Source organism: Lepidothrix coronata, unplaced genomic scaffold, assembly GCF_001604755.1.
Source record: "Lepidothrix coronata isolate B3197 unplaced genomic scaffold, Lepidothrix_coronata-1.0 Scaffold23, whole genome shotgun sequence".
Classification (NCBI taxonomy): Eukaryota; Metazoa; Chordata; class Aves; order Passeriformes; family Pipridae; genus Lepidothrix; species Lepidothrix coronata.
The window spans coordinates 4,865,416-4,878,862 of NW_016690203.1; the positions used below are offsets into that span (position 1 = coordinate 4,865,416).

The following is a 13,447-nucleotide window of genomic DNA, read 5'->3' on the forward strand; positions in this document are numbered from 1 at the left end:
GAAGGAAAGAGATTGATTCTGTATGTCAGCCTTTTGTCTCAAAGATGTGAGTAAGGAATCTAGATGCTCCTGAGATTTCAAATCTTGGTGAAGAATGGAGATTGAAAACAGGGGTGTAATTTAGGACAAAAGATTAAAAGCTTTGTTTTCATCCTAAATTTGAAAAGGCAGTGATACAAAATAAATAAGAGTTTGAAGGGATAAGTGGATTGGAATAATTATGCATTTGTAAAAAAAAATAAAGAAATATTTGCGACAATAAAGGAAATTATGAAATACTGTTATTTGGCTGTCAGAAGGTGATTCCCGATATTTATTTTTTAACTGAAAGCTTCCCGGCCCCCGAAATTGCCTGAAATTCCTGAGGTGTATAGAGGTCAGATGTTTCTCTAATCCTGAGACAGCAAAATCACTCCCTTGGTTTTATGGGTAGATGGATGCTTGTAATTATGTAACAACATATTAAGCTCTTCTGTTTGAAAACAAAAACCTGCTGGCATGGATTAGAGTGGAACGTTTACCAGGCTGATTTGGAGTATTGTAGGCATGTGCTGCTTGTGTAAGGATCTTGAGTACTTACAAAGAAAGTGAGAGCAGTCAAGAAGAGACACTATTAAATTTTGATGTTGCAGCATCAAGACACGCAAGTGAAGAAGTATCTTCATATATTCTTACTTTTCTTCTTATGTTTAATACGTAGCTAGAATTTTCATACTTTCTAATCTGCATATGTGTATGATGTTTTTTAATTCTTATACCCTATTTTGGAAAAATTAAGGGCAGATTGAGTATTTTTGAATGACAATTTCTTTTTGTCCTTTATTACTTAAAAACATGAGTTGTACCTAAGCATCATGGATTTCACCATACTTAATTTATTTCTGAGATGATTTGGGTGAGTTTTCTGAACATATAATAAGAAAATGAGGCTAAAATCCAGACACATTGAAATTAATCTTAATTTTCTCTTCATTACAGGCATCGCTTTCACAGATTTACCGGTAAGATAAGTGCATTTTCAAACAGTTTTCCTTTGTACCATAAAGAGATGTTTCAGATCAAACTGGCATTTACCTTATGCTTCTTGGAAATACAGTGATAATTTTCTTAACCAGTTTAATATCAGATATTTCTCTTCATCACTTCAGTGGTGATTTGTTAATTGAAGCAGAAAGTTTATTTTGTTTTACACCAATACTTTATGAGGGGTTTTCCTTTTCAGGGTTTTAACAAGCAGTTCTAATGGAAGTTTTAGGAGAAAATGATACATACAACTAGTTATTACATACTTTGACACGTTCAAGCCTTACATACAAAGTCAAAGCTATATTAAACACCAACACAGTGCATGGCTGTTTGAGACGTGGTTACTGTAATTCATGCTTGATGCCTGATTTTCAAAAATCTTTGCTTCACAAGATCAGAGATAGCAAATTATTTTTTTTAAAGAAAGCTGCATATATCTGAAGTCTTGTAGCTTTTGAGTCAATTAAATTGTGCTTTCCTTGAAATTGGTATGTGTTCCCTATGCTACTGGTACAGGCACAATACTGCTCTTACTTTGTTTTATTTTTCTCATTCACTTCATTTCTGATTTAATCTGGTTAAGGTGCAATGTGTGATGCACATGCTGGCCAGCTACTCCATTTGCTGTGGCCCTGGGAGGCAAGGACAAATATTAAAGAAAAATGAAGTCAGTAACCCAAGGAACCTCTTAGTCCTGCCACAAGGTTGAATGTTTTGTGCAGGAAGCCACTGCCACTATCCTGGATCTTTGGGATGCTAGCAGGGCTCCTTGCTACCATATGGTGCCAGCCCAGCAAAACTGACACTACAATCTGAAGTATGAAGCTGGACCCCTCCTCATTAGAATTGGTTGTTTTCATCTCATTAAAAGATTTCAGATTTTACTTTGTTGATTAGACTAGACTAGGTAACACTATGAGCAATGTTTATTAAAAAAAGAGAGGTGTATGTGTGAAAACAGAGGCAAGATTGGCTTGGGCATGGTTTGAAAATAGAGTATTTTTCTTTCGTTTCACCTGCATGTTGATAGCTTCTTACTGATAGCTATAATTCATTTTGCATATATCTTTGTAGATCAGCATACCATTATACTGTTCCACGATTGTCTGCATTATAAATATCATGTAGGTGTATTTATAAATAACTTTAAAAAAAAATTTTAAAAAATCCCTCCCAAAAGACCTCAGCAACAAAACCCCATTCACCCAATTGATTGCGTTGCCACTGCTGAGATGTTCATTGCATTTAAGAAAAATTACCTTAATCTCAACAGGCAGATTTTACTTCTCTCATATTTGGCGTATTTCAAATTTGGATGGAGACCTAATCTCTAAGCAGAAAATGAAACTGAGACAACAATAAATGCTTTAAAGTCTCTTTCTAGATACAAGTCCAGGAATTCACGAGAACTTCAATGCACTGTTACAGTTCTTTTTAGGTGCTACACTTGGACTTTGGGGCTATTGAGTTTTCTATCCTGTCAGTTCTTACCACTAAAATTCAACGATGTTTTAACTATTTCACCCCAAAAGGAAAATGGCCCACTTTGTAAGTTTAATTTTTGTTCTCTTTTTAAAAGAAAAAAACTGGTCTTTAAAAATCATCCAAAAATTGTTATTTAATATTTTGTAAAATTAAAACCAAAAGTCATAAACTTTAGCACAGTTTAAAATGTGAATTTTCTGACTAGAACAATCAGTCTTTCTTCTTTCAAACTAAAAAAAATTATGATCACTGGGAATAAAATTAATCAGTCATTGTATTGCTGTATTGGCAGAAGCTGCTTTTGCTGCTGGACAGATGGTCCAGAGGTATTTTGTTATTCACACTACTAGTAGCGGTGGGGGTATTTTTACAGAGATGAAAAAAAAACCAGAAAGTGGGGAATTCAGAATAAGAGGAAAAAAACTAACTAAAAATTTTTTTGCAGCCAAACTTGTACCCTACAGTAGGGCTTCAAACACCAGGAGAGGTTGTGGATGCTAATTTTGGACAACACCCATTTGTATTTGATATTGAAGACTATATGCGAGAATGGAGAACCAAAATTCAAGCACAAATTGACAGATTTCCAATAGGAGATCGGGAAGGAGAGTGGCAAACAATGATTCAGAAGTAAGACTTTGAATATTGTTCATTTAAAAAACAAGTTACTTGCATGATTTTGGAGACCCTTTAAACATTCCGTCTATTGTCTTGTGCAAAAAATGATAGATAGTATTAAAAATTAGTACAAATAGTTTTGTTAACAGGTTTGATAACCGTGTAAAATGGAGCATGAATAGATTTTGTGGAAGAGTTGTCTGTGTTGTTAATTTGGAATTTATAACTGTGAGTGTAAGGCTTCTATTCTAATATGACCTATCTAATGTGGATTGGGGAGGTTATATTGGGTGAGTTTAATGCCCAAAGTTTCTCTTTGTGTTCTCAGGCTTTCGCATGCCAGGTTAAGTTGTGCCTAATTATGTTTCTTGGAAAAAATAGGGGTTGTGACTTTGCATCTTTTTATTTTTTCAGTATAAACAAAAACTTATTGTGAAGAAATTTCACTTCAGTGTATCTAATGAGCAAAAAAAGAAACTTAATTAACAATTAATATTTGAATTGACCCTACTTTTGGGTGATGAATAATTTTTGTTAAAATTCATCATAATAAAGTTATACATTGATTTTTCTGTACAGTTTTGAAAAAGATACTGGTTCTTAAGTGAATTACTTTTGTCTGACTTGCACAGAAATCTCTGAATTTCAAGTAGAATTCTTCAATTAAATCACTTTTTTCAGACAAGATTTTTTACATTCAGAAGTTCTTGGTTTCTTACCTGTATGTAATGAGTATTTCTGGATTTTGTTTATTTTTAGAATGGTATCATCTTACTTAGTTCACCATGGATACTGTGCAACAGCAGAGGCATTCGCCAGATCCACAGACCAGACTGTGCTAGAAGAATTAGCTTCCATTAAGAATAGACAAAGTAAGGCTGGAAAGCATGTTGCATCCCTTTTTTCCTCGCTTAAAAATTACATGAAGCTTTCTCATAAGCACCATTGTAGAATTTCCTTGCAGCACTACTCCATAGTACAGTTCTTTGCTGTCATATAAAGTTACACAGGTATGAACAGCTGGTTACAAAAAATTTGTTCAGTAAGGCTTTGGAAGGTGTTTGGTGTAGCAGAATGTGGTAAAGTACATTGTTGTCTTTTTCTCTTGAATGAAAAATGTGATCTGTCTTAAACAAATGTGTGTAATGTCTCTAAATGAGTGTTTATGAGAGCTAACGGTCAGTCACAAACAGGAGTATAAAACTCAATCTTGACAAACATTTAGATTTTTATCTTAACTGTGAAAAGAGATTGAGTTTAGAGAATGCTTTATTAGTTAAACTTGAGTTTTCCTGTTTACAGATGTGAGGGGGAAGAGGACAAGGAGATCTAACAGCAGTTCAGTTCTAACTTGCCATGGCAAGGCTCTTGGGCAGCCCAATTAAACAGTGCCTTCCTCATCCATTTAAATGTCTCCTCTATAAACATAAGCAGTTGTGTTACTGCATGACATACCACATGGGGAAACTGCTCTGGTTGTAAAATATCCCATTTGTTGGGCCGTTTTTCATTTGGATGAGTTTCTCTGTCAGTGGATAGAACGGTGAGACTGTTTGCAACTTGTGGCAAGTTACAGCCACAGAAGTATCAACTAAAGCAGGGACTGTTGTGAAAAGCTTTACTTCACTGTAACCTGACTGGAAGTATGTGTTGTAGGTGAGAGGGACTAAATTTTTGTTTTTCTCAGTCAAAACTGAACCTGTGGGAGTGGGATGCAATTTGGATGTTTTTGAGTGACGATAGTTTGGTATGTGCTTATTTATAAAGTTGTGAAAATGAGAAGTAAATTGTAGAGAGTGTCTGCAGTCTTATTCTAGCTCTAAATGCACAATCTGACTACAAAGCAGTTAGATGCTGGCAATAAATATACTGAGTTCTCATTTAGATATATGTAGGTGGAGTGCAGTTCTTAAATTTTCCTTTTGAACGTTTTAAGGAAGCATGATCTTTCTTTACACTGTTTTTTTCTAAGAGAAAAAAAAATCTTGTTGATTGATGGTTGCAGTGTCTTTTAATCATTAATGTACGTGTATTAATCCATAAGCTGTCCATTTAACTGATGTTGGTTTTGGTGAACAGAAATTCAGAAATTGGTTTTGGCAGGATGAATGGAGAACCCATTGAAACAACATAACAGCTGTATCCAAGTTTACTAGAAAAAAATCCTAATCTCTTATTTGTTTTTTGGTGAACAGGAATTCAGAAATTGGTTTTAGCAGGAAGAATGGGAGAAGCCATTGAAACAACACAACAGTTGTATCCAAGTTTACTAGAAAGAAATCCTAATCTCTTATTTGCATTAAAGTGAGTCTTCAAATTATACAGATGTGTGTTTATAGATGGCACAGTACCTTCTGAGTCAAGACAGTTACTCATTTAAAGCTTTCACAGAAATTTAAACAAAGTTAAGCAGCGCTTTTTAGAAAATGTGTATATTTCACTTTTTTATGCTCTTCTTATTTGCTACATGTTTAACTAGGTTTTGTCATCAAGCTCCTGGTTTGCAGCATAATTCACATCTCCCTGTAGACTTGTTCTATAGAACTAAGTTTTGTAGTTTTTTAAATCAATTTTAATTCATTTGGGTGTCAAGTAAAACTTAAAATGAAAACTGATACAGTATCACATTCAAGAAGATTAAGAATCCTGTTGGCATAAATTAGTCTGTTCCTCCAAAGGGGTGACTGACTTTAAAGATCAGTTTAAATGAGGTGTTTCATTCCATGTCACTTTACTAGAAACCTCTGGCTAAAACTGTGGAAAATCCCAAAGAGTTCTCTTGGCTTCCCAGGCACACAATATAGTTACCTTCATTCTGGCATTTTTACTTGCCAGCTGGGCTGTTCCTCCAGAATTTTGTATCACATTGCAGTGTTTGAATGTCGAAAAAATCTGTTATCTCCTGTAAGAACAAAGCACTTTAGTTTTATGTTCAGTTAAGTAACTTGGAATGTGTTTGAAGTCTGTCATGCTCAAGTGCTGAACAGAATTCACGTGATAGTACTCCAGACTTAGCACAGAATTCACAAAATGTGAACATTTTGATGAAACACTTCACTTGATAACGTCAGTTGTATGTTACCTTTTTCTCAATCTGTTGTTCTAAATTTTTAAATTCTGTCGTTCAATTTTGTTATTGAAGCATAAAGCAGTAGTTCTGAGCTTTCTTAAAGTCCATACTAAAACCTTCTTATCTAAAAAGCAATTGACAAAGAGCAACAGCCTCTAAAGGGAAGGTTTGTATACGAGCTTGTTTTTCAAACTGTTTTCTAGTGCAAATGTTTAATGTTAAGAGTTACCCTTTGCTATTTCAGACAGTCAAACTATATTCTCATTTACTTTGAGAGAAATGACAGACATAACAACATAACAACATATCTTTCTCAAGAAATAACCTTGCCCCTGCCAATAAAACAAAACAGTTAAGAAAATATAGTTTAATTCTCTAAACCTTGAGGATTTACTGACAAAGTCTGTCCTTGAAGGATAATATTCCTGTTCTCCTCCCTGACAAATTTGTAATTGCTTATTTTTGGTGGAATACTCCAAAGCTCATTGACGATTGGGTTACTGACATCCAGCATTTTGTTGAGTCAGTCTAATTCTGTATTAACACTAAAATGAAATCAATGCTATCATTGGTAATTTGAAATGTGTAAATTGTTTTATTAGCTTAACTTTTTGCCTTTTGTTTAGGGTGCGCCAGTTTATAGAGATGGTGAATGGTACGGACAGTGAAGTGCGGTGTTTGGGAGGCCACAGTCCAAAATCTCAAGATAGTTACCCTGTTAGCCCACGATCATTCAGTAGTCCTAGCATGAGTCCCAGCCATGGAATGAATATTCACAATTTGGCAACAGGCAAAGGGAGCAGCACACACTTTACTGGTAAGTTGACGTGGAGGATGTACCACATAGATTTGGAAATAACACACCTGTTTGTTTTACTTAAGATTTTATACTGAATGCTTTGTATAACAGTATAATTTTAATGATTAAAATATGTGATTTTCAGTCACTGGGCAAAGCGAAAGTTTCATCATATGGTTTTTGCATGTGCTGTTGTTTTTACTATGGGTTTGCAAAGCAGGTTGTCACCAATTTCTAAGAAATGCTTCTCTCTGGGAGATGAAAGGTTCTGATAAAAATTTCTGTTTTCCTTTTGATGATAATTTATGCTTGGGCAGGGTGGTTTAAATCCAGTAAGTGGTGTATATGATACCTTTCCTATGGTGTTGATGGAGAATTAGGAACATCTGCGCTTATGTAGGAAACACTGAAAGCTCGGTGGTGGAGCAGGGAAAAGACTTTCTGCTGGCAGCCACATTTCAGTCTGAACAACTGAAACAGTTCTTCGAGCATTTAAGTAATCGGAAATCTTCAGTGGGAAGCCATGAATGTTTGAGGCTGCCAATGGGGAGATCCTCGTGCCTTCCAGAGCACCACTACAGAGAAGAAGTTGAGCATGTTAAAATAGTACATGAACATGTCATCCTTGAAGACAAGACTTAAGATAGCAGAGACCATCAGCTTTCACTTCTGTTTACTTTTGAAATCCATACTGGAGCTGATTGGGGGTGCTTTATTTAACTTATTTTTCTCTCTCTGGGATGGAGTGGGAAGCCAGTGTAGCCTGGCCACCAGAATAACTGCTGCCCTTGGAAGGGACAGCAACTTCACTCTTCTTCCCTCTGTGTCAAGGGAATGCCATCACATGTGTCAGTCGAGATCCACTCAGATTTTCTTGTTGTTCTTCAGGTGGTTATTTGGATGTATTGTAGAAAGGAGGTGGTAGCCAGGTGGGGGTTGGTCTCCTCTCCCAGGCAGCTATCAGTAAGACAAGAGGGCACGGTCTTAAGCTCTGCCAGGGGAGGTTTATGTTAAGATACTAGGAAGAAATTCTTTACAGAGGGGGTAATCAGGCATTGGAATGGGCTGCCCAGGGAAGTGGTGGATTCTCCATCCCAAAGATGAGACCGGATGTGGCACTTAGTGCCATGGTCTAGTAGCCACGGTGGTAGTGGATCAAGGGTTGGACTCGATGATCTCAGAGGTCCTTTCCAACCTGGCTGATTCTATGATTCTATGACAGTACTTCTTAGTTTTCTAATTTTGAAAATAGAGGCACCCCTTAATAAGCAAGTTGATGAATGTATTATTAGAATTGAGGTTTGGGATTTCCTAAATGGCAGCAGCTGTTTTCTTATTATTAAGCCCTTTCTGTGACTTGTTTCTGTATTAGAAGATACTAGGGAGCTCCTCGTTCGATATTTGCTTCAAATAATAGTTTTTTATCTCATTTTACAAGGGTCAGAAGAGATTTTAACCAGATATTGTTATTTCACAGCATCGTCTAATTTTATTTAGTAAAGCACAATATTAACAATTAAAATGTTACGTGGTGAAGGAGGGAGGTTGTATAGCAACATGCAAGATATTCAGCATCAAATTCTACTGCACATTTATCAAAAGAATTATGTGATTACAATTAGTAAGGTGCATGTTTGCTTCCATTCACGATGACTACAGTGGCCTAGAAAAGATTTTTGGATCTTTCAGAAACAATGCATCAGTTCTAAAAGAAATTATTCTGCTGTGGTGCAATTTTCTGTTTTACTGGTATATTAGTACAACTGAAAAACATTCTCATGTCTATGTTTGTAATTGTTATATATAATAATATTAATAATATGTAACGTGTATATATATATATAATATGTTAGATATAATAATGCTTAACTTCTGCACTGTAGAAAATTTAAAGGTTCAAGTACCTGAAACATGGAGGCAAAGTATTTGGGTTAGTTTAGCAAATCTAGCGTTTACTGACCAGGAACAATTATGCTGTACTTATTTCACTATTATAAATTGGTACTTACAAATAAGTTTGTAGATGGTTATAATTGTTAAAACTTTCTTTCAGGGTTTGAAAGTAGTTGCAGTAATGGAGTAATATCAAATAAAGCACATCAGTCTTACTGTCACAGTAAACACACGACCACCAGCTTGAATGTACCAGAGCTAAACAACATAAATGTATCAAGATCACAGCAGGTTAACAGCTATTCCAGGTGAATAAACTTCAGATGCTTCTAACTTATGTTAAGACTTGTGTCGTCCATGTGCTTGCATTACAGAGAAGAATTTTCAGTGGAATTTGATGTGATTTTTTTTTTTTTCCCCAAGGACATTTAAAACACATAGTGTAAGGGGCCAACAGCTTGTGATCACTCTGGTGTTTTTGTGTTATTTTGATGACTCAAGCTTAATAGGCTGTTTTCTCCTCTTGGGTTAAAGAAATGCAATGGACAAAAATAAATTATCTGGCTTATAGCTATTTATGGTCAGTTTTGAAGTTGTACAGTGAAGGTTAACTAGCTTTCTGGCATTTGGGATTTTAATTTAAGCCACTGACATTGATTTAAGTTTGTTGCATGTAGGTAATGAAAAGTTTCCCAGATACTCTCCATTTGTGCTACTATCTGCAAAGTAAACATTGAGATGCATATGAAATGTGGACTGCCTTTTGTTTGTATATTCCAATCACTGTCACTTGTGCAAACACATTCAATTCAGAGAATGAAAATAAATTTATTAACCAGGTTTAATATGGTTATTCATCACCAGTAACTCTGGGTTGCGTTGATGCAGCAGAACCTAACTTGATGTGAAATGCAACAGTACTTGGCTGCGTTGTCCAAAATGGATTCCCAAAACTACCATGTAGGGTGTAATGATGCAGTGGTGATAACCACAAGTATTTCAATTGGATAGTGATAATTGGGGTAAAAAAGTAAGAGTAACAATTTACTTTTTAACTTCATGATTTCTGTTTGCATCAGCATTGCCTCTGCCAAAAAGCCTGGCAGTGTCCAGGCAACTTGGAGATTTTTCACAGGAGGAAGACAGTTCCTTGGCTGTGATGTTGCTCAGTTGGAAAGGCCTTTTGGTTTCCTTCCTCAAAGGAAACTTGAGTATTTTTGGTTGCTTAGAAGCAAGATATTAAACTTCTAAATTTGATATATGTGGTCTTGACAGAGGTTTTAGGTTGTTATTCTCCATAACAAAATAGAACAGGCTAGGATGCAACTGTCAGCAAAGCTCAGTCCCCAAAGCTGTACTGGCATTTTCTGAAAGCACTTCTGTGACCTGCTGCGAGCAAAGTATGGTGAGGAATTGAATGCTCTGAATTTGCCTCTGAGTATCTCTTCAGTGTTTTGGTTTACTCAGCATTTGCTTTAGGGTTTTCTTTTTTTTGTTTTTCCCCTGTCATTCCACTGAGAATAAATAAGAGATCAAGGGATTCTTGAAAGAATTAGTTACCTAAATACATTTTCAAAGTAGGCTGTATATAGACTTAACTATATTTAAAAAAAAAGTGGTAATAGTATATTTTCACAATGCATTTTCTCCATCTCTGTGTATATAAAGATATATAAACAAGGTAAAAAATTTTTTGTGTGTATCTAGAAATTGTAACTCCTTACTCCTGAATAATAGGGGACATGTTTAATTTTTCAGCATCTGAAAATACTATTTTACCGAATGTTAACATTAGTTGAGACAGCCTTACAATTTCCATGGTGCTCTGGTACCACCAGTTGCTATGGAAGAAACTGTGGTCTAGCTTGGTAATATTTAAGGCAGCTTTTCAGTAGCCAAGATGAGGAAGTACTGTGATGAAGTTGTGAATATAACCTAAGTACTTAAATATGAGTAAAACTTGTATTTATTACTCTCTTTTCAGCAATGATGTAGACATGGAAACAGATCACTACTCCAATGGGGTTGCTGAGACTTCGTCCAATGGCTTCCTAAATGGTAGTTCTAAACATGATCACGAAATGGAAGAATGTGACACAGAAATGGGTCTGCAGTGATATTTCTTACATTTTTATTAAGTGATGGCAACAAGGTTATGTTTTTACTTGCAATGCTTCCCAACTTGAAAATTAGGGTTATTAGCTCAAATCTTAATTTTTTGTTTGTTTGTTTTGCTGTTACAAGATGTAAATGTTATAACCACTGATTTAGGTGGTCCAGTATCAGTGTGAGAATAGGGAAAATAGGTAACTTGAAACTAGCATCAATTTCTAAGGAAGTACCTTTAAGAAGAAGCACCCTGTTGTGTAGCACCCCTGGCTTTGGGTTGGCAGATTGTTTCTCCCTCTTCCCATTCATGGTTCTCATGGCATCTTTGCACTTCACAGTAAGTGTAGAAATTCTAAATCTTTATATTGAAGAATGCAAAGTGCTAATATTTAATGCTCAAGGAAACTGCTTTATCTGGGAAATGTAAAAAAAAAATTAAAATAATTTTTTAATTTTTTCCACTTAACAATTACTGCTTGTATAGTTGTGGTCTAAAAATTACCTCTGTTTTACTTAACTTGCTTTATACTCAGTCATACCTGTTGACATTGATGAGAAATGAATATTTAAATCCTCTCTGATTGCCCTTTGTGCAGCTGCAGAACTAGGTTTTCAAACAATTGATTTAACCAGACATCAATTAATAGGTAGTTTAAATGAAATGTGAAACTCGAGACTTCCAGAATGCAGCAGTCTGGTCAAGCACATACAGAGGTCTGTGATTGCTTCACAGTTCCAGGAGCAAGTGTGTTGCTCATCCTGCAGCTTTGCTGGTAAATGCCAGGTAACTGTTGAACAGCAAATGTAATTCTGTTACAGCCATGAAGCGGGGAGATGCAAATTGCCAGACTGTTTTCCCTGCATTATGCTCTGGAGCTGGATAATAACAGGGCCTCATTTCCATGACAGAACAACCAAAATACTTCTTTACTCTCTTGGAGCCTTTTCCTCGGAGACTTGTGACAGACATGCAGCGGCTGCACAGGGCACGGAGTTGTTTGTGCTTTTTGTAACATAGTTTTTTTCTGCCTTTGGAAACTGATGTCCTAGATTAGGCTGCACCACTACTTGAAGACTTGTGGGTGCTTCACCTTTTTAAAAAAGAAATGTGGCTCCTCCATCTACACTGTTTACTGCCCCCAGTCTGAGTTTGGTGGTTTTTCACTTTTTGAAATATTTATATATTCTCCTTAGTGCTGTGTATGTAATGTCCAGTAGGCAATTATTTTCCAGAGGTTTTATGCCTACATCTAAGGAAAAAAAAATAAGGTGGCCAGTTAAAAATTCTTGTTTGAAATAGTAGTCAGAATACATCACTAGATAGCGGTGTAAAGTCAGAAAGAAGAATAGTTTTGTAATTGAAGTGTAGCTCAAAATGCTACAATTTAAAACTTGATTCCATTGATGAAAAAAGGCAAGGAACGGATAAATGCCTTTTTTTTAATATGTTGCTTTAATTGTAAATTTTAAAAAGACAGAACTTTCAGAGAAGCCAAGGATTAATTTACTATTCATAATTTGCATCAATATTTTTTAAAATCACTAGTGTTGGGGAATGTTGTAGCAAACAGTAAAGAAATCAATGGTAATGTTCTGCTTGATTACAAAAGAAGCCTGAAATGTTTGAATTATTAAGATAACATAATCATTTAGACTGTTCATACTCCTTGTAGAATGTCTTCCATCATGGCTGTTCAGGAAGTTCAGGGGTTTTTACCCTCTTTTAGCAGTTCCGGATGTGGCACATCTTTAGAAGTGCAATGCCAGAGAATTAAAAAAATAGAACTGTGTGGATTTTTATTGTTGTTTTTTAAACTCCCGTAAAATTTTAGGATAAAATTTGGTTTATAGTCTAGTTAGTTTTAAATTAATCATTGCAAAATAAACAGCACATGTCAACAGCCTCTGCTGTTAGTTAATGAAGTCTCTTAAATGTTTATAAATGAGCAATTTAGCAGTGCTCAGTGCAGAAGTATATGGTGCCAAGGTCTCTCTGAGAAGGCAGATGGTTTTTTAGAGTGAAATCAGTGCAGATTCTGTAGATCCACAGGTTGTTACTTTCAGCTCTATTAGTGGTGATGATGACGGTATCGTTTTTGCAGAAGTAGATTCAAGTCAGTTAAGACGTCAGCTCTGTGGTGGCAGCCAAGCAGCCATTGAAAGGATGATCCATTTTGGAAGAGAGTTGCAAGCAATGAGTGAGCAACTAAGAAGAGAATGTGGCAAAAACACAGTGAATAAGAAAATGCTCAAGGTATTTTTAATCTTGAAACTGTGGTGTTAAGGTGAATAACTGTGCTGCCCAGCAGGAACTTCCCACAGCATGTAGTGCTGGAATGCTGTTCTGCTTTAACTTCTCTCATTTTTTTTGTGTATGTGTGTGTCTGTCTGAGAGCAGTATTCTGGTCAGCTGTGGTGTAGCCCTGTCTCCTGTCTTGTCTGTGTAG

General features: G+C 35.8%; 1 protein-coding gene across 1 annotated transcript in view; it reads left to right on the top strand.

The window, feature by feature from the left end:
- The window catches only part of RANBP9 (RAN binding protein 9), a 44,387-nt gene that overhangs the window by 28,939 nt on the left and 2,001 nt on the right, over positions 1–13,447 (top strand). The window contains 8 exon segments of the mRNA XM_017808384.1: positions 979–1,001; positions 2,957–3,141; positions 3,889–4,001; positions 5,325–5,433; positions 6,826–7,016; positions 9,052–9,199; positions 10,876–10,997; positions 13,103–13,254. Of these exon segments, the coding sequence (XP_017663873.1) occupies positions 979–1,001; positions 2,957–3,141; positions 3,889–4,001; positions 5,325–5,433; positions 6,826–7,016; positions 9,052–9,199; positions 10,876–10,997; positions 13,103–13,254 (1,043 nt within the window).